The sequence below is a fragment of the Pseudopipra pipra genome, chromosome 7 (assembly GCF_036250125.1).
Source record: "Pseudopipra pipra isolate bDixPip1 chromosome 7, bDixPip1.hap1, whole genome shotgun sequence".
NCBI classification, from domain to species: Eukaryota; Metazoa; Chordata; class Aves; order Passeriformes; family Pipridae; genus Pseudopipra; species Pseudopipra pipra.
Genome location: NC_087555.1, coordinates 7,797,237 through 7,821,500, shown reverse-complemented (window position 1 = coordinate 7,821,500; position 24,264 = coordinate 7,797,237). Strand labels below are relative to the sequence as shown.

General features: G+C 53.4%; 1 protein-coding gene and 3 long non-coding RNA genes across 4 annotated transcripts in view; 3 read left to right on the top strand and 1 right to left on the bottom strand.

The window, feature by feature from the left end:
- Nucleotides 1–2,801: 2,801 nt before the first annotated feature.
- On the bottom strand, nucleotides 2,802–4,564 carry LOC135416981 (uncharacterized). The gene is made up of 2 exons (XR_010431845.1): nucleotides 4,152–4,564; nucleotides 2,802–3,026 (listed from the first exon to the last, which is right to left on the bottom strand). It is a non-coding gene; the product is annotated as an uncharacterized LOC135416981 (long non-coding RNA).
- A 99-nt stretch (nucleotides 4,565–4,663) lies between these two features.
- Nucleotides 4,664–24,264, top strand: part of LOC135417535 (uncharacterized) — a 73,055-nt gene continuing 53,454 nt past the window's right edge. Inside the window, exons 1-16 of the mRNA XM_064661858.1 lie at nucleotides 4,664–5,144; nucleotides 5,385–5,449; nucleotides 5,563–5,814; nucleotides 6,092–6,239; nucleotides 6,479–6,543; nucleotides 6,658–6,909; nucleotides 7,187–7,334; nucleotides 7,573–7,637; nucleotides 7,754–7,940; nucleotides 17,808–17,872; nucleotides 18,149–18,296; nucleotides 18,536–18,600; nucleotides 18,715–18,966; nucleotides 19,244–19,391; nucleotides 19,630–19,694; nucleotides 19,811–19,997. Coding sequence (XP_064517928.1) covers nucleotides 5,024–5,144; nucleotides 5,385–5,449; nucleotides 5,563–5,814; nucleotides 6,092–6,239; nucleotides 6,479–6,543; nucleotides 6,658–6,909; nucleotides 7,187–7,334; nucleotides 7,573–7,637; nucleotides 7,754–7,940; nucleotides 17,808–17,872; nucleotides 18,149–18,296; nucleotides 18,536–18,600; nucleotides 18,715–18,966; nucleotides 19,244–19,391; nucleotides 19,630–19,694; nucleotides 19,811–19,997 — 2,233 coding nt within the window. The 5' untranslated portion in view covers nucleotides 4,664–5,023. The remainder of the gene's footprint in view (nucleotides 5,145–5,384; nucleotides 5,450–5,562; nucleotides 5,815–6,091; nucleotides 6,240–6,478; nucleotides 6,544–6,657; nucleotides 6,910–7,186; nucleotides 7,335–7,572; nucleotides 7,638–7,753; nucleotides 7,941–17,807; nucleotides 17,873–18,148; nucleotides 18,297–18,535; nucleotides 18,601–18,714; nucleotides 18,967–19,243; nucleotides 19,392–19,629; nucleotides 19,695–19,810; nucleotides 19,998–24,264) is intronic.
- On the top strand, nucleotides 9,465–10,757 carry LOC135416978 (uncharacterized). Its single transcript, XR_010431844.1, has 3 exons — nucleotides 9,465–10,169; nucleotides 10,257–10,394; nucleotides 10,668–10,757. It is a non-coding gene; the product is annotated as an uncharacterized LOC135416978 (long non-coding RNA).
- LOC135417602 (uncharacterized) lies at nucleotides 21,522–22,814 on the top strand. Its single transcript, XR_010432130.1, has 3 exons — nucleotides 21,522–22,226; nucleotides 22,314–22,451; nucleotides 22,725–22,814. It is a non-coding gene; the product is annotated as an uncharacterized LOC135417602 (long non-coding RNA).

Below are 24,264 nucleotides of genomic sequence, written 5' to 3'. Positions count from 1 at the left end.
AGAGGGATGAGAAAGGACCTCCTCTTCTTGTGGACAGGACAAAAAATTTGTCTTGAATCAATTAGTTTTTTGTGTCTCTGTGATTTTGAAAGCTAAAGGACGATGAGTTTTCCAGCAGCAAAGAAAGCAATGCATGAAAAAATAAAGGGGAGAGTCAAGACAGCGAAGGAAGATGGTGTGAAGATAGAAATATTTACAGTCTTGTCTTTTGACAATATTGAAAAGGCAAGAGATGAATGGAGCATATGGTTTGGGTTTTTTGTTTGGGTTTTTTGGGGTTTTGTTTTTGTGTTTTTTTCTTTTGGAAGTGGGGGAGTGTGTTTGGTTTTGTTTTGGTTTTTTGTCTTGGTTGGCTTTAGAAGTCCTGATTTCTGTTCAAACCGTTAAAGGTGTGGAGTTGCTAAAGCAGAGAACCCCTGTGGGATAGATGCCGGTTTAACTTCTCTGCAAGTGTCAAGAGTGTGTGACCCCTTGGCAGCTGCCCTGAGTCCTGGCAGCAGGCTGAGGGAGAAGCAGCAGAGGAACAATTTGATCAGTTTTTCCACTGAGTTAACTGTTGAGCACCTTATGTTACACACTGGTGTTTAATAAATTAGCTCTCAGAATGTGAGTGTGGTGAAATTATAATTTATGTACAGCAATAGGATATATGGTTAAATATATGGTTAAATATACGTCATGTAGGTACTGATAGCTGCTCAATAAATAGTCACTATAGGAGGTGCTAAAGGACATCCCTGTGTTTGAGCTTTAGGAAAAGTACTTTTGTGGTATATATAAAGGAATCTGCATCAGATCATACTGTTCCACGTTGTTCATTGGTTCACTTTATCTACTGACATGGTTTCAAAATCCCTTTCTCTGCTTTCTTTGTGCCAGCTCCTGGCTGTGGATTCAGGGGTCAGCTCAGATTGAATGAGTTTACATGAAGTCAGATCCTAAGCCATCCTCCCCACACTCTGGAAGGTGCTTTGGCATAGAGAAGACGAGTGGCTGGAGCCTAATGAATCATACCCAGCTGTTAAGTAAGATTTAGGTTGATCAGTTAATTGAAAACAAAATAGTGACATTTTTGTTTTGAATGAACTGCATAGTCTTCTAGTTCCCTTTCTTCAGTGTCCGTCAGTGCTTTCCCAGCCATGCAATTTTTAGTTCCTTGGGAGACCTTACCATTAGTAAAGAGAATGTTGGAAATAATTTGCCCTTTGCTTAAAGGCTTAACTTTGCTTTTAAGTCAGTCCCCTTGCAAATGGAGGATCTGCTTTCCAGAATATGCCATCTTCATTTTTAAGGGAAATAAAATACTAATTACTACCTGAAAATACTAATTACTAACTGCTCGAGCAAGAGATCTTCAGGATAGTCTTCCTTAAAACTTGGGTGAATTCCTTTTAGTCCTCTACACAATATTGTTTGCAATTTTAGCAAATTTGAGAGGAGTTTACAGACCTTGTGCAGTCAAGAGTCTTAAGACTATGGATTTAATTTTAAGAGAAGTAAAAATACCCTGAAATCTTAGGCACCAGCCAAAATCCACAGAGAAGCCTGAACTTTCCGTGTTTCCATTCAGACTTTGGGAGTACAGCTGAGACTCGAAAAGAGTATTTCTCCAATGCAAAACATTTTGCTTGAAGTCTGAACTGAGACCTGAGTGCTAAAATGTGTATGGTGCTTAGGCAGGAGAAGGGCAAAGCCTGTGTCTCACCCTAAATAAACTAGCTCCTCCTGGGTGTGCATAGGAAAATGCTTAACTTCTGATGTGAAAGAGGTACAGCAGCTGTTGACAAGAATGGCATTCAGTAGTTAGTAGTTCTCTAGCAGTGACTGTTGTGTTCCTGTTTGTTATTTTGTGAATGATCATGAACTACTTCTGGATTGAAAAAAAGGAACACCATCTGCTGTATTTAACTTGCAGGTAAAATTTTGATGTGAACAAACCATTGGGAACCTAGAGCTACACTGGTTAATGTATATAATTAACAACATGTATTCTGTCAAGGTATTTCTTAGTTACATCTGACATTACATGTCCCAGCTTCTCTGTGTGGTGAAAGTTGTCACTTACCAGTATTCTACACCTAGATTACTTGTGCTTATAAACTGTTATTTAATATTTTATCTTTAGTTATTTTGAGCACTAAAACAGTCAGATTCTCTTTCCAGTGTTTATTCAGAGTGATGTCTACTAAAACAGACCTTCCCAGAGAATAAAAAAATTATCCAGCCCATGTTATTTTTAAGGTGTTGCCTAAACCCATTCCAAAGCGAGTTCCTCAGAGGAAAGCAAAGGCATAATTTGTTTGCTGAATAGGAATAACTATTTTTCTAGTTATAGCAGAGAAAGCATTCCCTCATGTTGTTGGACCAGCCAAGCAAATCTCTGACATATAATTCATCAAAATAATATACAGGCTTTCAGTAGGAAAAAAAGACTTGTATTCTTTCTCAAGAACCTGCCCTGATGTTTTGCAGCTATACTGCAAAATATTTGTATTAGTGTATTACCATCACTATTTGTATTAGTGATGGTAGCAGTAGGGGGGGATTTGACTGTTGTGTGTTTTTTTCTGAGGGCCTATTTGAAAATTAGGGTAAACATTAGAATGTTATTGCATATTCCAGACACTTGCAGAATACCTTCCTGAATTAAACAGGCCAGAGCCAGCATCTTCCAAGCACTTAACATAATGCTATATCAAGTGACACTTTTCTTCCAAATTCTGAATTTTTGCGTAGCCACCTGTCTTCCTGGGAAATACACAGGATCCATCATTCTGAGAACCAGGCTTTAAAGCCTAAGATTAAAAATAGACATATAAATGTTTATTTTTGGCTTTTTTGTGGTCAGCTTCGATGTAGAGGTTTGGTACTCATAAATATTGTTGATTCCCCCATGCAGCTCTTTCGACTTCACTGTTCAGCAGGGAGCAATGGGAATTGTGATGCACGGCTGGGGCTGATACCAGAGATGACGCCATGAAAGGTGGGGATGGGAGTAACTGGAATACTCTAAACTGGGTTTACACCTGCAGGATAACAGCAGTAATGGTAGAATAATGGATTCAGGAGACAAATTGAAAACAAAAGTAATTTGTGTGTTGGAAACTTCAGACTAGTTCAGGTGTAAAGGCAGTTTTATGGGATGTGCTTGTAAGCAAACACCGAGAAGAGAAAGTACAGAACCTTCAGGAGGAGCAGCACAGTATCCTGCACAGCCATCCTCATTGTTGCTTTTTGTGATGTTGCATTGCTCTCTTCACTAACCTTTGCAGCTCACAGACTCCATGTATGAGCACCAAATCTCTTACTTTTTGTAGAGAGGTTTGTGATTTTCCAGCAAAATGCTATTAACACAAATATTTTGCATTCTTGCTTCCATCTGGCTTTTGTCAGTGGTGGGATTATTTTCTCTTAATCCACTCTGCTGCTTTTTAAAAATATAGCATTTTCAAAAGAACGAGTAAGTATTAGATACCTAAAAGAACACCTTTGTTTTGCATTCCTGAAATACTCATTGAAAATAAATGAATATAGATGAATAAATGAAAATGTGTCTAATCTGGCATTTAGGAATTATCTGTTTAGCTAATATTTAAATTATTCTTGGTACAAAACATGTGCATGTCACTATTTTCAGCCACACTATACATAGGCTGATTGATTCTAAGTCACCTACAGAGACGAGTTCTGTCTATCTGGACAGTGGGAAAATACCAGTATAGGTTTGAACTATACCTGACACCTGCTGTTGGCCATGGTTGGTGATAGGATAACTGGTCCATCATTGTGTTTTTGAAGTAAGATTAAAAATAAGTTTTGTTTCTTCATTCTTGTTTTTCTTTGTTTTTTAGTAAACTAAACACATATACTCTTATTCTTTGTGAACAACATTCCCAGTGTTCATAAGGGAAATAATATTTTTAAACTGAAAATTTTCCTTCTAACTGGAAGCTGGTTTTCTATCCTTTGAAGCTGCCATGAGGTAGTTGAGAGATGCTGAATGTGCTGATGGAACATATCTCTCTGACTCCACAGCAGTTTAAGTTTTCTCTTTTATTTGGTCATCATTTCATGCAAACTTAATTAGCAGTGCTCTCAAAAAAGAACACTGAAAACCAGTTATTTGATCTTAATATCTAAAAAACCTGTACCATCTTGGCTCATGTCTGCTTGTGCCTTTGGCTAATGGGACCATAAGGGTGTAGCTTTGTCCTGCCAGGACTCGGGGCGGTGGCAGGTCTCCTTGGGCGGGGACTTGCCGGAGCTGCTGATTTTGGTGCAGCCCCGGCCAATGGGGTCAGAGCAGCATTGGTGTCCTTGCCCACAGGTTCCTTCTGTGTGTCACAGCCCAGTGTTCGGGAGGGCCACCAGGCAGGACTTCTCCCAAGGAGCCCGTGCCAGCTTCTGTGGAGGCCCCGTGGCCTTCCCACTGTGGCTGCCTCAGCAGCTGAGGGGGCTCCTTGTGCTGCTGTGGGCAGGCACAGCAGGGGAGGGTTTGCTTGGTTTTTGAACCGGGCCTAAAGTTCATGTCCAGCTGTCTTAGATACTTTGGAAAACAGATTCCTTCCGACCTGGGCAGGTTGGCCGGCCTGGGGGTGGAGGCCCAGGGCACGTGGCAGTGTGTCACAGGGCCCTTTGTGACACGGTGGGCATTGCAATGGATGGCACGGGGCAGGGTGTCACAGGGCCCTTTGTGACACGTGATGACTTAATACTGGTGGTGAGGTGGCCACGCCTCAGTGCTCCTCGGAGCGTGCGACGGGACAGACGGGACAGAGCGGTGCTGTGCGGAGCCCCGTGCAGCCAACTCGTTCCTTACTGATCCGGAGCGTTTGGAGTCTTCTCTGTGGTTCAAGCGCCCTCGAGGCCAGACCGCGGGACTTGGTGACCCGGAGTTTTTCTGCGGTGTCTCCAATCCCTGCGGCAGGTGCCATCGAGGCCATTCTCTGGGGCTTCGTGCCCCAGAGCTTTTCCCTGGCGTCTCCAATCCCTGCAGCAGGTGCCCTTGAGGCCCAACTGTAGGATGGCAGGGAGACGCTTCAGCCTGTGCAGGGTTCTCAGGAGGAAGAAGAACAACGGAGACCCTGGGACTGCCCCTGCACAGCAGCCTGAAGAGATGCAGCAGGTCCAGCCCCTGCAGGAGGGTGAGTGGCAGAGCTGGGCCACAGGACTGGTGGCTGCAGGCGGCTGAGCCTCTTCCCATCCCATCCTTTGTGGACATGCCCAGGGAAAGGGAGCAGGGAATAGGGGCCGGGGCTGATCCCCTGGCAGCTCCATGCACTGGGCATCCTGGGGCTGGCCCTGCCTGTGGAGTGCAGGGCTGGGCTGTGTTCTCTGGCCCCTCCTGCAGCCCCTCAGCTCTGACTGCACTCTCTCTTTGCCAGATCCAGGCCAAGTGCTGAAGGAAGAGCAGGACCGCGCCCATGGCCGGTTCCGCAGGGCGGCACAGGTACCTACAGCCATTCCCCCCTGGCTGGGCCTGCTGTCACTGCTCAGCTGAGCACTGCTGTTGGAGCTCTCCGTGGCACATTCCTCCCTTCCCTGCCCTTTGTTTTCCTGCAGGCCTTTCTGAAAGTCTTGGGCATTCGGCGTAGAAAGACCGGCAGAACACCAACCGAGGTCATGGCACAGCCTGACCCCACGCCGAAGGAGCTCAAGGCAAAGCCTGATGTCGGCACCGTGTCAACTGATGGCACAGCAACCTGTGACACCGCGGTGACCGATGAGCTGATGGACACCGACAGCTCACCTGTTCAGCGCCTGGCCGATGCTCCAAGTCTGGACTTTGTTGAGGAGAGCGTTGTCTCTGCTCAAGTAAGCAGCCTGTGGCCGGGGATTGTGTGGCCCCTCTGCTGGGCCCCCTCAGCCTTTGGGGCCAGCACAGTGTGGTGGGAAGGGAAGCACTTCTCAGGGGGTAAACTGGGCAAGTTGCTCCCTCTGGCAGCTCTCCAACTCCCTCATGTCCCCTCCTGCGCAGACTGTGGGACTTGATGACCTGGAGCCTTCCAGAACCTCCTCTGTTGCAGGAGCTTTCAAGGCACTTGTGCAGGACTTGGTGACCCAGAGCTTTTCTGTGCCATGTCTCCTGCAGGAAACCATGGAGCCAGACAGAGGCATGGAGCAGAGACCCCCCAGGGTGCCCAAGCTGGCCTGGCTGAAGGAGGGGGAGGAGGAACACCCTGGGCCTGCCCCAGCCCAGCACCCTGAGGATGTGGAGCAGTTCCAGCGCCTGCAAGAGGGTGAGTGGCAGAGCTGGGCCACAGGACTGGTGGCTGCAGCCAGCTGAGCCTCTTCCCATCCCACCCTTTGTGGACATGCCCAGAGAAAGGGAGCAGGGAATAGGGGCCAGGGCTGAACCCTGGCAGCTCCACACACTGGGCATCCTGGGGCTGGCCGTGCCTGTGGAGTGCAGGGCTGGGCTGTGTTCTCTGTCCCCTCCTGCAGCCCCTCAGCTCTGACTGCGCTCTCTCTTTGCCAGATCCAGGCCGAGTCCAGACAGAAGAGCAGGACCGCGCCCATGGCCGGTTCCACAGGGCAGCACAGGTACCTACAGCCATTCCCCCCTGGGCTGGGCCTTCTGTCACTGCTCAGCCAAGCATTGCTGTTGGAGCTCTCCATGGCACATTCCTCCCTTCCCTGCCCTTTGTTTTCCTGCAGGCCTTTCTGAAAGTCTTGGGCATTCGGCGTAGAAAGACCAGCATAACACCAACCAAGGTCATGGCAGAGCCTGACCCCACGCCGAAGGAGCTCAAGGCAAAGCCTGATGTCGGCACCGTGTCAACTGATGGCACAGCAACCTGTGACACCGCGGTGACCGATGAGCTGATGAACACCGACAGCACACCTGTTCAGCGCCTGGCCGATGCTCCGAGTCTGGACTTTGCTGAGGAGAGAGTTGTCTCTGCTCAAGTAAGCAGCCTGTGGCCGGGGATTGTGTGGCCCCTCTGCTGGGCCCCCTCAGCCTTTGAGGCCAGCACAGTGTGGTGGGAAGGGAAGCACTTCTCAGGGGGTAAACTGGGCCAGTTGCTCCCTCTGGCAGCTCTCCAACTCCCTCATGTCCCCTCCTGGCCAGACTGTGGGACTTGATGACCTGGAGCCTTCCAGAACCTCCTCTGTTGCAGGAGCTTTCAAGGCACTTGTGCAGGACTTGGTGACCCAGAGCTTTTCTGTGCCATGTCTCCTGCAGGTAGCCATGGAGCAAGACAGAGGCATGGAGCAGAGACCCCCCAGGGTGCCCAAGCTGGCCTGGCTGAAGGAGGGGGAAGAGGAAAGCCCTGGGCCTGCCCCAGCCCAGCACCCTGAGGATGTGGAGCAGTTCCAGCCCCTGCAGGAGGGTGAGTGGCAGAGCTGGGCCACAGGACTGGTGGCTGCAGCTGGCTGAGCCTCTTCCCATCCCATCCTCTGTGGACATGCCCAGGGAAAGGGAGCAGGGAATAGGGGCTGGGACTGATCCCTCGGCATCACAATGCACTGGGCATCCCGGGGCTGGCCCGGGATGGAGTGCAGGGCTGGACTGTGTTCTCTGTCCCCTCCTGCAGCCCCTCAGCTCTGACCACGCTCTCTCTTTGCCAGATCCAAGCCAGGTCCAGACAGAAGAGCAGGACCGCGCCCATGGCTGTTTCCACAGGGTGGCACAGGTACCTACAGCCATTCCCCCTCCCGGGCTAGGCCTGCTGTCACTGCTCAACCAAGCACTGCAGTTGGAGCTCTCCATGGCACATTCCTCCCTTCCCTGCCCTTTGTTTTCCTGCAGGCCTTTCTGAAAGTCTTGGGCATTCGGCGTAGAAAGACCGGGAGAACACCAACCGAGGTCATGGCACAGCCTGACCCCACGCCGAAGGAGCTCAAGGCAAAGCCTGATGTCGGCACCGTGTCAGCTGATGGCACAGCAACCTGTGACACCGCGGTGACCGATGAGCTGATGAACACCGACAGCACACCTGTTCAGCGCCTGGCCGATGCTCCAAGTCTGGACTTGGTTGAGGAGAGAGTTGTCTCTGCTCAAGTAAGCAGCCTGTGGCCGGGGATTGTGTGTCCCTTCTGCTGGGCCCCCTCAGCCTTTGAGGCCAGCACAGTGTGGTGGGAAGGGAAGCACTTCTCAGGGGGTAAACTGGGCCAGTTGCTCCCTCTGGCAGCTCTCCAACTCCCTCATGTCCCCTCCTGGCCAGACTGTGGGACTTGATGACCTGGAGCCTTCCAGAACCTCCTCTGTTGCAGGAGCTTTCAAGGCACTTGTGCAGGACTTGGTGACCCAGAGCTTTTCTGTGCCATGTCTCCTGCAGGAAACCATGGAGCAAGACAGAGGCATGGAGCAGAGACCCCCCAGGGTGCCCAAGCTGGCCTGGCTGAAGGAGGGGGAGGAGGAACACCCTGGGCCTACCCCAGCCCAGCACCCTGAGGATGTGGAACAGTTCCAGCCCCTGCAGGAGGGTGAGTGGCAGAGCTGGGCCACAGGACTGGTGGCTGCAGCCGGCTGAGTCTCTTCCCATCCCATCCTCTGTGGACATGCCCAGAGAAAGGGAGCAGGGAATAGGGGCCGGGGCTGATCCCCCAGCAGCTCCATGCACTGGGCATCCTGGGGCTGGCCCTGCCTGTGCAGTGCAGGGCTGGGCTGTGTTCTCTGTCCCCTGCTGCAGCCCCTCAGCTCTGACCACGCTCTCTCTTTGCCAGATCCTGGCCAAGACTAAACAGAGGAGCAGGACCATGCCCGGGGCCGCTTCCACAGGGCAGCACAGGTACCTGAGGCCATCCCCCCCAGGCTGTGCCTGCTGTCACTGCTCAGCCGAGCACTGCTGTCGGAGCTCTCCATGGCACATTCTCATGGCACTGCTCTTCCTGCCTTTCTCCTGCAGATGGTTTGTGAATTCACCAGGTGCATTTGGAGGGAAGAGACCATTGCCATGGGCACTGGGGGCATGGCAAACTCTGACCTCCACAATGCTGAAACCAGTGCTGCCCTGCTGGATTTGCTCGTGGAAAATGGTGTCTCCAATCCCAAGAAAGTAAGCAGCGTGTGGCCAGGGCTCAAGCCCCCCAGGGGTTGTGCAGCCCCTCACGCCAGATCCGCTAGGCCCCCTCAGCCTTTGAGGCCAGCACAGTGTGGTGGGAAGGGAAGCACTTCTTGGGAGAAGCTGGGCAAGTTGGCAGCTCTGCAAATCTCCCCCGTGCCCCCTGCAGGTGCCAGCCTTCGTGAGGTACATCCACCGGTGGCTCACGTCCAGTGTATCTCCTGAGCACAGTCTAGACAAGACTCTTCTGGATCTGGCCGAGGCACACCCCATGGATGTGGTGATGACTCTGCTGTGCTCTGCCCCATCATGTGACAGGTATGGGGCCCCCCTGCCTCAAGGGCTCAGGGCTCACCAGCTCATCAGCCTGTAGAGCCCATCCCAGGTGTCTGTCAGGCTGAGAGTTCCAGGAGCCTCTGACTCCCCTGTTTCCCAGCCCCGGCATGCCAGCCACGGATCTTGCTCCCACACGCCCTCCTTGCTCCTCAGGGTGCTGTGGGTTTGTCACCTGGGACTGGGAGCTGCCCAGGCCGTGGCACTGTGGCTTAGACCCTGCTGACACAGAGTTTGACCCTGCAGAGCTGCTGCGACCATGTGGAGGACGATCATCTTCTCAAGTCGGACTGCACAGTCGGTGCTCGAGATACTTGCCCTTGTCCTGGGAAGCTGGCCAGCCTGCAGCATGTGCACCTTGGATGGGGATGAAACAGATGTCTTTGCCCTGGCTCTGAGTTTCTGGAACTGGACTTTGCTCACTCCCACATCGCCTCCAGGGCAGCTCTTCATCCTCCCCCAGCACTGCATCTCCCTGCCTCAGGCACTGGGCTGGAAACCTGGCTTAGGGGCAGGTTCAGGGGCACCAGGCCAGGTGCTCTTCCTGTGTCTCCCCTGGCCTCTCCCTCCCGCGCTCGGGCCTTGCCACATGGATGTCTCAGCACTGAGTGCTGTCTCCAGCTGTTTTACTTTTTTGCAGGCAAACGTGGCACTGTGGACGGCCCTCCAGCTGCCCTGGTGCCCACGTACAGTGAGGGAGTGTTTCCCCAGCCTCTTTGTGCATCTGCTCTTCCAGGTGTTCTTCAACGCAGTGCATAGGCTGGAGGAGGACGACGCCTTCTGGAGGGAATGCCAGGACCAACACAGCCTTCCCACCAACGCCAACAGGTGCTCCACCCCAGTCCTCCTGTCCCTCCTAGGCCCTCGGGGCTGGGGCCAGGGCTCAGCATGACCTGGGCTTTGCTCTGCACACAGGTTTGCAGTGCTGACCATCCAAGCCCTGCTGTGCCATCTGCGGTGTGAGGGTGTGGTGATGGCACTGGAACGCAAGTGTGGCTGGGACACGCTGCTCAACGCTGACACCCACCACTGCGCAGTGGGTCTGCTGGCCAGGTGAGACCCCCTTGTCCCCACTGCCCCTGTCATTTCTGCCTGTGCATGGGGCACCACACACAGTGCCCATGGTCACGGGTGAGAGGGCCTTGTCACCGAGGGATGGCTGAGAGTGGAAAAGGCTGGGAGAGGCGGGTGCACAGGAGGAGCCACCTCCCAAAGTGCCCTTGTCCCCTCCCAGGGTGCTGGAAAAGACCAGGCCTCTGTGAGTCAGTCCCAGAAGGTGTTTGGTCACCCAGCTCAGGGATGACAGTGCCTTTTTCCCCCTGCCAGGGAGATGGTCTGTATCTGCACACCCTGGTTTTGCAGCACTGTGTGCTGCCTCCTGGAGCTGCTCAGTGAAGAGATGTGTCCCTGGGAGCTCCCTACCATGGCGTTCCCTGTGGAGGTGAGTCTGATGGCAAGCGCTGCCTCCCCGAGCTGTCTCCACCTCTCTGCAGGGAAAGCCCAGTGAATGGAGCTGGGGCAGAGGGGTTCTCCACTGTGTGGCCAGCCACGGGCGGGATGGCCCTGGCTGGAGGGGTTTCTCAGGTCACCCCAGATCTAGGCTCTGACCTTGGCTCTGTTCCTCCCTGTTCCAGCCCTCGGAGGTATGAAGAATGACAGCAGCCCCGCTATCTCAAGCCTGGCGTTTCAAACCTGCTCTGCGGAGCAGTTTCTGCGCTGCCAGAGCTCTGTGGAGAGTTGATGTGGGAAGCTGTGTGTGCTGGGGCCACATGAGCCTGCGAGGAAGACCCTTTCTCTGCAAGCACTTTCCTTTACCCCAGCATGGGAATATAAAATTCCTGTTGTCACAGACGGAGGCCCAGCAGTGTTTTTTGGTGCCCAGTTTCCAGAAGGCATTGGGAAAGAGGGGAAAAAGGGTCCTTGTGCTCAGCAACACTTGCCCAGGTATGCAGTGAGAAGAGAAAGTGCCCGAAGTCCCCTTGGCCTTTGGTGGTTCTGCTGAAGCCTCAAAGTTTCCATGGAGCAGTTTGCTGGACATGTTTTCCTATGTGAGAAGTAGATGGACCTTTTGGACTCTGCAAGACTGAAAGTGCATCACGCTACCTACGGCAGAGGTTGAAAGTGCCGTGTACCATGGTGGTGTGTGCAGTTCTCAGGCTGCAAGGAAAAGTAACTCCCACTCGATTGTGGTGCAAATACAAGTTTGCAAATGGAAGGGAAGGTCGGTGAAATTCTTCTGTTCTGGCACATTTTCTTTGGCAGCGATTGGGGAGGACGTTTTCAACTTTGGATCTTCCCATTTGGATAAGCCCGGTACATTTACGTCTTTTTCAAGGACACGCCGACGTTCCCACTGTCGCTGTTCAACAGCTCCACGAGGTGGCGGTGTGTACGTAACAAACAACCCAAAATGCAGCTCCGAAGGTGAAAACGTCCTGTCACAATTCTCAACCGAAACGTGTCAGGACAGAAAAGGTACCAGGACCAAAAGCTCTGGAGCTTGGCTTTTCCATTCCCACTGGAGCAACAGCAGTTCACACGAGAGCACTGTATACTAGGAAAAGCAAATAAATTCACCAAGACCAACCAACGTGTGGATTCAAAATTACTTTCCCTAACCAAGAGAGGGATTATGACCCCACACCTCAGAAGAAATGTGATCCCCACCTCCGAAATAGAAAACATCAGCATCAAGTGGCAGTTGAATGTCTGGGTACCACCATCCAGGGAAAAGCACCCCCACCAGTGGTGGCACCAGATGCCCACCAGGGCCCCACAGAGCAAGCCCAGGATTCCCATGAGGGTGCAGAAGGGCAGGAAGGGCACATCTGGCATGGGCACACCATGGTGCTGTCACCTGGGGATGAGTGAGGTGTCTGCTCAGGCTCTGGCTGTGCCCAGACACCACCTGGTTCTGGGAGCTCTGAGGGGCTGAGAGGTCCCTGGGGGCTGTGATGGCCCTGGTGGCTGTGAGGTCTGTGGGGTCTGTGAGGTCTATGGGTGCTATGAGGGCAGTTAAGGGCTATGGGATCTGAGGTCTGTGAGGGTTATGGAGGCTCTGAGGGGTATGGGTCTGTGAGGGGGATGGGGTCAGCGAGGTCAGTGAGGGTTAAAGGGTCTATGAGAACAGTGAGGGCAATGGGATCTGAAAGGGCTTTGGAGTCTGAGGGGGCCTGTGAGGGCTGTGGAGGCTCTGAGGGCTATGGGGGCTGTGAGGACTCCATAATTTTCACATGGTTAGGGAATATGTTCTTACAGCTTCTACCCTATAACTGATACTCCACAAACTTTGTTTTCAAGACTTCCTTGATAGCAGTTTTCTAATTGCAACAGATATCAGAGCATTGTTTCCACGATAATTAAATTGAGTGGCCGTTTGCTGTAAGTGAGGTTGTTGGGGTCTGTAGTGGGTTGACCCTGGCTGGATGCCAGGTACCCACCAAAGCCACTCTCTCACTCCCCTCTGCAGCTGGACAGAGGAGAGAAAACATAATGAAGAGTTCATGAGTTGAGATAAGGACTGTGAGAGATCACTCACTGATTACCATCCCAAGCAAAACAGACTTGAAGTGGGGATATTCATTAAATCTATTACTAACAAAATCAGAGCAGGATAATGAGAAGTAAAATCCTAAAAACATCTGCCCCCCCAGCAGTGCAGGGAGATGGAGAATGGGGGTTACAATCAGTTCGTCTCAAGTTGTTTCTGCCACTCAGAGAGAGGAGTCCTTCCCCTGCTTTCCATGGAGTCCCTCCCCTGGGCAACAATTCTTCATGAGCTGCTGGAATGTGGGTCATTTTTTCCATGGGGTTCAGTCCTTCAGGCACAATCTGCTCCATCGTGGGTCTTCCCCCACAGAGTCACTTGCCACAGAAAACCAGTACAGGGTCATTCAAAATGAGCTTTGGCCATGCCATAACATAATTGAACTGTCCTATTAATAGATGAAAGCCACAGCAACCCTCATGAGTCACACAGAGAAATAGCAGTGCCATTGTACACCCCTTCCCTGCCCTGCTTGTTCTTCTCCACCGTGATGGGGATGGTAAGATGTAAAACTGCCAAGAAACTGAAGGCAAAAGGAATGCCATCCCAGCTCTGAGAGATCTCATGACTGGGAGATGATTGCAGGAGGATGGGGAGAGAGCAGAGGCCGCTGTGAAATTCCTAAGGTCAGCAGCAACATGTTTGTTGGAGCTCCTGTTTTTGTTATGATCCTGTGAATAAGGGTCCTGTGAGCTCCTGGCCTGTGGCTTGGAAATGGGCTGGAGGATGGGCTGCTGGTGGATGCTCCTGGTCTGACTCCACCTGGCTTTTGGAAACTCCCCTAGCTTGGCCAGGTGCTTGGGATGACCCTGTGTTGATGGGAGCCAAAACACCCCTCAGTGTTCATGAAGTGAGGAGCAAAGCTGGAGCTGTTGCCATTGTAAATCAACCCACCACCCCAAGCATCATTGCAGCACCTTGTCTGGGCACATGTTCTCTCTGCAGCTCTTAGGGCAGCTGTTTGGAAAGCTGGGTATTGTTATACATGGAGAAATTGTTGGGGTTTTGCCCCTTGGTTTGGAGGAGGAGGGACTTCTTTCTCAGGAAGAACATGAGGACGGGAAAGTGAGAGTGTTGGCTGGTTTTGTTGGAGTGGCATTTATTGTCTTCAGAAGCAACTGTCTACTATCTTCATGCATCGGTTTTGTTGAACTCTGATTATGGATTTACTTCCAGTTATCAGCTAAAACTTTGTAAAACGAATGGCTGGAGAAAGTCCAGGCCACATGTCCTATATATCAGTTCACAGTTGTCTCACAAACGATTACCAAGAACTGCAAAGAGCAGCTCATGTGACTATTATTTTTAAGAGAGTAGCCCTGCAGCTAGAAGGCATGTTTCTCTTAAAGAAGATATCCCAGAAATCCATTATTTTATCGTCTGGCAATACTGAAAATCAGAAATGGAGCCTGAAATCCATCTCTACCTGGTTTCCCAGGAGAGGCTTAGCTTATGGCATTTGCCTCTCCTGTTTTGCCACGAGGGTGCCCAGATCCCCAACTCAACTGGACTCAACACCCATCTGAGCCTCCAGCTATTAGGAAACACATAACTTTGCCTTTACATCCCTGTTCCTGACTTCCACCCCATGCACATGTGGTCACTGCAGGTGCTGGCAGACTTAGGCACACATATAACATGGTCTGGCTCTACAAGATAGAATCATAAAGATCAAGTCCAACCATTAAGCTAACACTGCCAGCTCCACCACTAAACTGTGCCCCCAGGTGCCACATCTACACATTTTTGGAACACTTCCAGGTGATAGTGTCTGCCTGAGTGGTTCTGGGTGTGGGTTTTCTCTTTTTCATGAGTTTGTAAGATTTGGGAGCCTTTATTCATGGCTGTATGATGGGGGAGGGAACTGTGGGCAGGCAGGTTTCATTGTCCTTCCCAAAGCAGAGAATTGCTAGAATTCCTGGGAAATACACAGGATCCATCATTCTGAGATCCAGGCTTTAAAGCTTAAGCTTAAAAATAGAGATATAAATGTTTATTTTTGGCTTTTTGGTGGTCAGCTTTGATGTAGAGGTTTGGTACTCATAAATATTGTTGATTCCCCCATGTAGCTCTTTCGACTTCACTGTTCAGCAGTGAGCAATGGGAATTGTGATGCACGGCTGGGGCTGATACCAGAGATGATGCCATGAAAGGTGGGGATGGGAGTAACTGGAATACTCTAAACTGGGTTTACACCTGCAGGATAACAGCAGTAATGGTAGAATAATGGGTTCAGGAGACAAATTGAAAACAAAAGTAATTTGTATGTTGGAAACTTCAGACTAGTTCAGGTGTAAAGGCAGTTTTATGGGATGTGCTTGTAAGCAAACACAGAGAAGAGAAAGTACAGAATCTTCAGGAGGAGCAGCACAGTATCCTGCACAGCCATCCTCATTGTTGCTTTTTGTCATGTTGCATTGCTGTCTTCACTAACCTTTGCAGCTCACAGACTCCATGTATGAGCACCAAATCTCTTACTTTTTGTAGAGAGGTTTGTGATTTTCCAGCAAAATGCTATTAACACAAATATTTTGCATTCTTGCTTCCATCTGGCTTTTGTCAGTGGTAAGATTGTTTTCTCTTAATCCACTCTGCTGCTTTTTAAAAATATAGCATTTTCAAAAGAACGAGTAAGTATTAGATACCTAAAAGAACACCTTTGTTTTGCATTCCTGAAATACTCATTGAAAATAAATGAATATAGATGAATAAATGAAAATGTGTCTAATCTGGCATTTAGGAATTATCTGTTTAGCTAATATTTAAATTATTCTTGGTACAAAACATGTGCATGTCACTATTTTCAATCACACTATACATAGGCTGATTGATTCTAAGTCACCTACAGAGACGAGTTCTGTCTATCTGGACAGTGGGAAAATACCAGTATAGGTTTGAACTATATCTGACACCTGCTGTTGGCCATGGTTGGTGATAGGATAACTGGTCCATCATTGTGTTTTTGAAGTAAGATTAAAAATAAGTTTTGCTTCTTCATTCTTGTTTTTCTTTGTTTTTTAGTGAACTAAACACATGTACTCTTATTCTTTTTGAACAACATTCCCAGTGTTCATAAGGGAAATAATATTTTTAAACTGAAAATTTTCCTTCTAACTAGAAGCTGGTTTTCTATCCTTTGAAGCTGCCATGAGGTAGTTGAGAGATGCTGAATGTGCTGATGGAACATATCTCTCTGACTCCACAGCAGTTTAAGTTTTCTCTTTTATTTGGTCATCATTTCATGCAAACTTAATTAGCAGTGCTCTCAAAAAAGAACACTGAAAACCAGTTATTTGATCTTAATATCTAAAAAACCTGTACCATCTTGGCTCATGTCTGCTTGTGCCTTTGGCTAATGGGACCATAAGGGTGTAGCTTTGTCCTGCCAGGACTCGGGGCGGTGGCAGGTCTCCTTGGGCGGGGACTTGCCGGAGCTGCTGATTTTGGTGCAGCCCCGGCCAATGGGGTCAGAGCAGCATTGGTGTCCTTGCCCACAGGTTCCTTCTGTGTGTCACAGCCCAGTGTTCGGGAGGGCCACCAGGCAGGACTTCTCCCAAGGAGCCCGTGCCAGCTTCTGTGGAGGCCCCGTGGCCTTCCCACTGTGGCTGCCTCAGCAGCTGAGGGGGCTCCTTGTGCTGCTGTGGGCAGGCACAGCAGGGGAGGGTTTGCTTGGTTTTTGAACCGGGCCTAAAGTTCATGTCCAGCTGTCTTAGATACTTTGGAAAACAGATTCCTTCCGACCTGGGCAGGTTGGCCGGCCTGGGGGAGGCCCCAGGGCACGTGGCAGTGTGTCACAGGGCCCTTTGTGACACGGTGGGCATTGCCAATGGATGGCACGGGGCAGGGTGTCACAGGGCCCTTTGTGACATGTGATGACTTAATACTGGTGGTGAGGTGGCCACGCCTCAGTGCTCCTCGGAGCGTGCGACGGGACAGACGGGACAGAGCGGTGCTGTGCGGAGCCCCCGTGCAGCCAACTCGTTCCTTACTGATCCGGAGCGTTTGGAGTCTTCTCTGTGGTTCAAGCGCCCTCGAGGCCAGACCGCGGGACTTGGTGACCCGGAGTTTTTCTGCGGTGTCTCCAATCCCTGCGGCAGGTGCCATCGAGGCCATTCTCTGGGGCTTCGTGCCCCAGAGCTTTTCCCTGGCGTCTCCAATCCCTGCAGCAGGTGCCCTTGAGGCCCAACTGTAGGATGGCAGGGAGACGCTTCAGCCTGTGCAGGGTTCTCAGGAGGAAGAAGAAGACCGGAGACCCTGGGACTGCCCCTGCACAGCAGCCTGAAGAGATGCAGCAGGTCCAGCCCCTGCAGGAGGGTGAGTGGCAGAGCTGGGCCACAGGACTGGTGGCTGCAGGCGGCTGAGCCTCTTCCCATCCCATCCTTTGTGGACATGCCCAGGGAAAGGGAGCAGGGAATAGGGGCCGGGGCTGATCCCCTGGCAGCTCCATGCACTGGGCATCCTGGGGCTGGCCCTGCCTGTGGAGTGCAGGGCTGGGCTGTGTTCTCTGGCCCCTCCTGCAGCCCCTCAGCTCTGACTGCACTCTCTCTTTGCCAGATCCAGGCCAAGTGCTGAAGGAAGAGCAGGACCGCGCCCATGGCCGGTTCCGCAGGGCGGCACAGGTACCTACAGCCATTCCCCCCTGGCTGGGCCTGCTGTCACTGCTCAGCTGAGCACTGCTGTTGGAGCTCTCCGTGGCACATTCCTCCCTTCCCTGCCCTTTGTTTTCCTGCAGGCCTTTCTGAAAGTCTTGGGCATTCGGCGTAGAAAGACCAGCATAACACCAACCGAGGTCATGGCACAGCCTGACCCCACGCCGAAGGAGCTCAAGGCAAAGCCTGATGTCGGCACCGTGTCAACTGATGGCACAGCAACCTGTGACACCGCGGTGACCGATGAGCTGATGGACACCGACAGCTCACCTGTTCAGCGCCTGGCCGATGCTCCAAGTCTGGACTTTGTTGAGGAGAGCGTTGTCTCTGCTCAAGTAAGCAGCCTGTGGCCGGGGATTGTGTGGCCCCTCTGCTGGGCCCCCTCAGCCTTTGGGGCCAGCACAGTGTGGTGGGAAGGGAAGCACTTCTCGGGGGTAAACTGGGCAAGTTGCTCCCTCTGGCAGCTCTCCAACTCCCTCATGTCCCCTCCTGCGCAGACTGTGGGACTTGATGACCTGGAGCCTTCCAGAACCTCCTCTGTTGCAGGAGCTTTCAAGGCACTTGTGCAGGACTTGGTGACCCAGAGCTTTTCTGTGCCATGTCTCCTGCAGGAAACCATGGAGCCAGACAGAGGCATGGAGCAGAGACCCCCCAGGGTGCCCAAGCTGGCCTGGCTGAAGGAGGGGGAGGAGGAACACCCTGGGCCTGCCCCAGCCCAGCACCCTGAGGATGTGGAGCAGTTCCAGCGCCTGCAAGAGGGTGAGTGGCAGAGCTGGGCCACAGGACTGGTGGCTGCAGCCAGCTGAGCCTCTTCCCATCCCACCCTTTGTGGACATGCCCAGAGAAAGGGAGCAGGGAATAGGGGCCAGGGCTGAACCCTGGCAGCTCCACACACTGGGCATCCTGGGGCTGGCCGTGCCTGTGGAGTGCAGGGCTGGGCTGTGTTCTCTGTCCCCTCCTGCAGCCCCTCAGCTCTGACTGCGCTCTCTCTTTGCCAGATCCAGGCCGAGTCCAGACAGAAGAGCAGGACCGCGCCCATGGCCGGTTCCACAGGGCAGCACAGGTACCTACAGCCATTCCCCCCTGGGCTGGGCCTTCTGTCACTGCTCAGCCAAGCATTGCTGTTGGAGCTCTCCATGGCACATTCCTCCCTTCCCTGCCCTTTGTTTTCCTGCAGGCCTTTCTGAAAGTCTTGGGCATTCGGCGTAGAAAGACCAGCATAACACCAACCAAGGTCATGGCAGAGCCTGACCCCACGCCGAAGGAGCTCAAGGCAAAGCCTGATGTCGGCACCGTGTCAACTGATGGCACAGCAACCTGTGACACCGCGGTGACCGATGAGCTGATGAACACCGACAGCACACCTGTTCAGCGCCTGGCCGATGCTCCGAGTCTGGACTTTGCTGAGGAGAGAGTTGTCTCTGCTCAAGTAAGCAGCCTGTGGCCGGGGATTGTGTGGCCCCTCTGCTGGGCCCCCTCAGCCTTTGAGGCCAGCACAGTGTGGTGGGAAGGGAAGCACTTCTCAGGGGGTAAACTGGGCCAGTTGCTCCCTCTGGCAGCTCTCCAACTCCCTCATGTCCCCTCCTGGCCAGACTGTGGGACTTGATGACCTGGAGCCTTCCAGAACCTCCTCTGTTGCAGGAGCTTTCAAGGCACTTGTGCAGGACTTGGTGACCCAGAGCTTTTCTGTGCCATGTCTCCTGCAGGTAGCCATGGAGCAAGACAGAGGCATGGAGCAGAGACCCCCCAGGGTGCCCAAGCTGGCCTGGCTGAAGGAGGGGGAAGAGGAAAGCCCTGGGCCTGCCCCAGCCCAGCACCCTGAGGATGTGGAGCAGTTCCAGCCCCTGCAGGAGGGTGAGTGGCAGAGCTGGGCCACAGGACTGGTGGCTGCAGCTGGCTGAGCCTCTTCCCATCCCATCCTCTGTGGACATGCCCAGGGAAAGGGAGCAGGGAATAGGGGCTGGGACTGATCCCTCGGCATCACAATGCACTGGGCATCCCGGGGCTGGCCCGGGATGGAGTGCAGGGCTGGACTGTGTTCTCTGTCCCCTCCTGCAGCCCCTCAGCTCTGACCACGCTCTCTCTTTGCCAGATCCAAGCCAGGTCCAGACAGAAGAGCAGGACCGCGCCCATGGCTGTTTCCACAGGGTGGCACAGGTACCTACAGCCATTCCCCCTCCCGGGCTAGGCCTGCTGTCACTGCTCAACCAAGCACTGCAGTTGGAGCTCTCCATGGCACATTCCTCCCTTCCCTGCCCTTTGTTTTCCTGCAGGCCTTTCTGAAAGTCTTGGGCATTCGGCGTAGAAAGACCGGGAGAACACCAACCGAGGTCATGGCACAGCCTGACCCCACGCCGAAGGAGCTCAAGGCAAAGCCTGATGTCGGCACCGTGTCAGCTGATGGCACAGCAACCTGTGACACCGCGGTGACCGATGAGCTGATGAACACCGACAGCACACCTGTTCAGCGCCTGGCCGATGCTCCAAGTCTGGACTTGGTTGAGGAGAGAGTTGTCTCTGCTCAAGTAAGCAGCCTGTGGCCGGGGATTGTGTGTCCCTTCTGCTGGGCCCCCTCAGCCTTTGAGGCCAGCACAGTGTGGTGGGAAGGGAAGCACTTCTCAGGGGGTAAACTGGGCCAGTTGCTCCCTCTGGCAGCTCTCCAACTCCCTCATGTCCCCTCCTGGCCAGACTGTGGGACTTGATGACCTGGAGCCTTCCAGAACCTCCTCTGTTGCAGGAGCTTTCAAGGCACTTGTGCAGGACTTGGTGACCCAGAGCTTTTCTGTGCCATGTCTCCTGCAGGAAACCATGGAGCAAGACAGAGGCATGGAGCAGAGACCCCCCAGGGTGCCCAAGCTGGCCTGGCTGAAGGAGGGGGAGGAGGAACACCCTGGGCCTACCCCAGCCCAGCACCCTGAGGATGTGGAACAGTTCCAGCCCCTGCAGGAGGGTGAGTGGCAGAGCTGGGCCACAGGACTGGTGGCTGCAGCCGGCTGAGTCTCTTCCCATCCCATCCTCTGTGGACATGCCCAGAGAAAGGGAGCAGGGAATAGGGGCCGGGGCTGATCCCCCAGCAGCTCCATGCACTGGGCATCCTGGGGCTGGCCCTGCCTGTGCAGTGCAGGGCTGGGCTGTGTTCTCTGTCCCCTGCTGCAGCCCCTCAGCTCTGACCACGCTCTCTCTTTGCCAGATCCTGGCCAAGACTAAACAGAGGAGCAGGACCATGCCCGGGGCCGCTTCCACAGGGCAGCACAGGTACCTGAGGCCATCCCCCCCAGGCTGTGCCTGCTGTCACTGCTCAGCCGAGCACTGCTGTCGGAGCTCTCCATGGCACATTCTCATGGCACTGCTCTTCCTGCCTTTCTCCTGCAGATGGTTTGTGAATTCACCAGGTGCATTTGGAGGGAAGAGACCATTGCCATGGGCACTGGGGGCATGGCAAACTCTGACCTCCACAATGCTGAAACCAGTGCTGCCCTGCTGGATTTGCTCGTGGAAAATGGTGTCTCCAATCCCAAGAAAGTAAGCAGCGTGTGGCCAGGGCTCAAGCCCCCCAGGGGTTGTGCAGCCCCTCACGCCAGATCCGCTAGGCCCCCTCAGCCTTTGAGGCCAGCACAGTGTGGTGGGAAGGGAAGCACTTCTTGGGAGAAGCTGGGCAAGTTGGCAGCTCTGCAAATCTCCCCCGTGCCCCCTGCAGGTGCCAGCCTTCGTGAGGTACATCCACCGGTGGCTCACGTCCAGTGTATCTCCTGAGCACAGTCTAGACAAGACTCTTCTGGATCTGGCCGAGGCACACCCCATGGATGTGGTGATGACTCTGCTGTGCTCTGCCCCATCATGTGACAGGTATGGGGCCCCCCTGCCTCAAGGGCTCAGGGCTCACCAGCTCATCAGCCTGTAGAGCCCATCCCAGGTGTCTGTCAGGCTGAGAGTTCCAGGAGCCTCTGACTCCCCTGTTTCCCAGCCCCGGCATGCCAGCCACGGATCTTGCTCCCACACGCCCTCCTTGCTCCTCAGGGTGCTGTGGGTTTGTCACCTGGGACTGGGAGCTGCCCAGGCCGTGGCACTGTGGCTTAGACCCTGCTGACACAGAGTTTGACCCTGCAGAGCTGCTGCGACCATGTGGAGGACGATCATCTTCTCAAGTCGGACTGCACAGTCGGTGCTCGAGATACTTGCCCTTGTCCTGGGAAGCTGGCCAGCCTGCAGCATGTGCACCTTGGATGGGGATGAAACAGATGTCTTTGCCCTGGCTCTGAGTTTCTGGAACTGGACTTTGCTCACTCCCACATCGCCTCCAGGGCAGCTCTTCATCCTCCCCCAGCACTGCATCTCCCTGCCTCAGGCACTGGGCTGGAAACCTGGCTTAGGGGCAGGTTCAGGGGCACCAGGCCAGGTGCTCTTCCTGTGTCTCCCCTGGCCTCTCCCTCCCGCGCTCGGGCCTTGCCACATGGATGTCTCAGCACTGAGTGCTGTCTCCAGCTGTTTTACTTTTTTGCAGGCAAACGTGGCACTGTGGACGGCCCTCCAGCTGCCCTGGTGCCCACGTACAGTGAGGGAGTGTTTCCCCAGCCTCTTTGTGCATCTGCTCTTCCAGGTGTTCTTCAACGCAGTGCATAGGCTGGAGGAGGACGACGCCTTCTGGAGGGAATGCCAGGACCAACACAGCCTTCCCACCAACGCCAACAGGTGCTCCACCCCAGTCCTCCTGTCCCTCCTAGGCCCTCGGGGCTGGGGCCAGGGCTCAGCATGACCTGGGCTTTGCTCTGCACACAGGTTTGCAGTGCTGACCATCCAAGCCCTGCTGTGCCATCTGCGGTGTGAGGGTGTGGTGATGGCACTGGAACGCAAGTGTGGCTGGGACACGCTGCTCAACGCTGACACCCACCACTGCGCAGTGGGTCTGCTGGCCAGGTGAGACCCCCTTGTCCCCACTGCCCCTGTCATTTCTGCCTGTGCATGGGGCACCACACACAGTGCCCATGGTCACGGGTGAGAGGGCCTTGTCACCGAGGGATGGCTGAGAGTGGAAAAGGCTGGGAGAGGCGGGTGCACAGGAGGAGCCACCTCCCAAAGTGCCCTTGTCCCCTCCCAGGGTGCTGGAAAAGACCAGGCCTCTGTGAGTCAGTCCCAGAAGGTGTTTGGTCACCCAGCTCAGGGATGACAGTGCCTTTTTCCCCCTGCCAGGGAGATGGTCTGTATCTGCACACCCTGGTTTTGCAGCACTGTGTGCTGCCTCCTGGAGCTGCTCAGTGAAGAGATGTGTCCCTGGGAGCTCCCTACCATGGCGTTCCCTGTGGAGGTGAGTCTGATGGCAAGCGCTGCCTCCCCGAGCTGTCTCCACCTCTCTGCAGGGAAAGCCCAGTGAATGGAGCTGGGGCAGAGGGGTTCTCCACTGTGTGGCCAGCCACGGGCGGGATGGCCCTGGCTGGAGGGGTTTCTCAGGTCACCCCAGATCTAGGCTCTGACCTTGGCTCTGTTCCTCCCTGTTCCAGCCCTCGGAGGTATGAAGAATGACAGCAGCCCCGCTATCTCAAGCCTGGCGTTTCAAACCTGCTCTGCGGAGCAGTTTCTGCGCTGCCAGAGCTCTGTGGAGAGTTGATGTGGGAAGCTGTGTGTGCTGGGGCCACATGAGCCTGCGAGGAAGACCCTTTCTCTGCAAGCACTTTCCTTTACCCCAGCATGGGAATATAAAATTCCTGTTGTCACAGACGGAGGCCCAGCAGTGTTTTTTGGTGCCCAGTTTCCAGAAGGCATTGGGAAAGAGGGGAAAAAGGGTCCTTGTGCTCAGCAACACTTGCCCAGGTATGCAGTGAGAAGAGAAAGTGCCCGAAGTCCCCTTGGCCTTTGGTGGTTCTGCTGAAGCCTCAAAGTTTCCATGGAGCAGTTTGCTGGACATGTTTTCCTTGTGAGAAGTAGATGGACCTTTTGGGACTCTGCAAGACTGAAAGTGCATCACGCTACCTACGGCAGAGGTTGAAAGTGCCGTGTACCATGGTGGTGTGTGCAGTTCTCAGGCTGCAAGGAAAAGTAACTCCCACTCGATTGTGGTGCAAATACAAGTTTGCAAATGGAAGGGAAGGTCGGTGAAATTCTTCTGTTCTGGCACATTTTCTTTGGCAGCGATTGGGGAGGACGTTTTCAACTTTGGATCTTCCCATTTGGATAAGCCCGGTACATTTACGTCTTTTTCAAGGACACGCCGACGTTCCCACTGTCGCTGTTCAACAGCTCCACGAGGTGGCGGTGTGTACGTAACAAACAACCCAAAATGCAGCTCCGAAGGTGAAAACGTCCTGTCACAATTCTCAACCGAAACGTGTCAGGACAGAAAAGGTACCAGGACCAAAAGCTCTGGAGCTTGGCTTTTCCATTCCCACTGGAGCAACAGCAGTTCACACGAGAGCACTGTATACTAGGAAAAGCAAATAAATTCACCAAGACCAACCAACGTGTGGATTCAAAATTACTTTCCCTAACCAAGAGAGGGATTATGACCCCCACACCTCAGAAGAAATGTGATCCCCACCTCCGAAATAGAAAACATCAGCATCAAGTGGCAGTTGAATGTCTGGTACCACCATCCAGGGAAAAGCACCCCCACCAGTGGTGGCACCAGATGCCCACCAGGGCCCCACAGAGCAAGCCCAGGATTCCCATGAGGGTGCAGAAGGGCAGGAAGGGCACATCTGGCATGGGCACACCATGGTGCTGTCACCTGGGGATG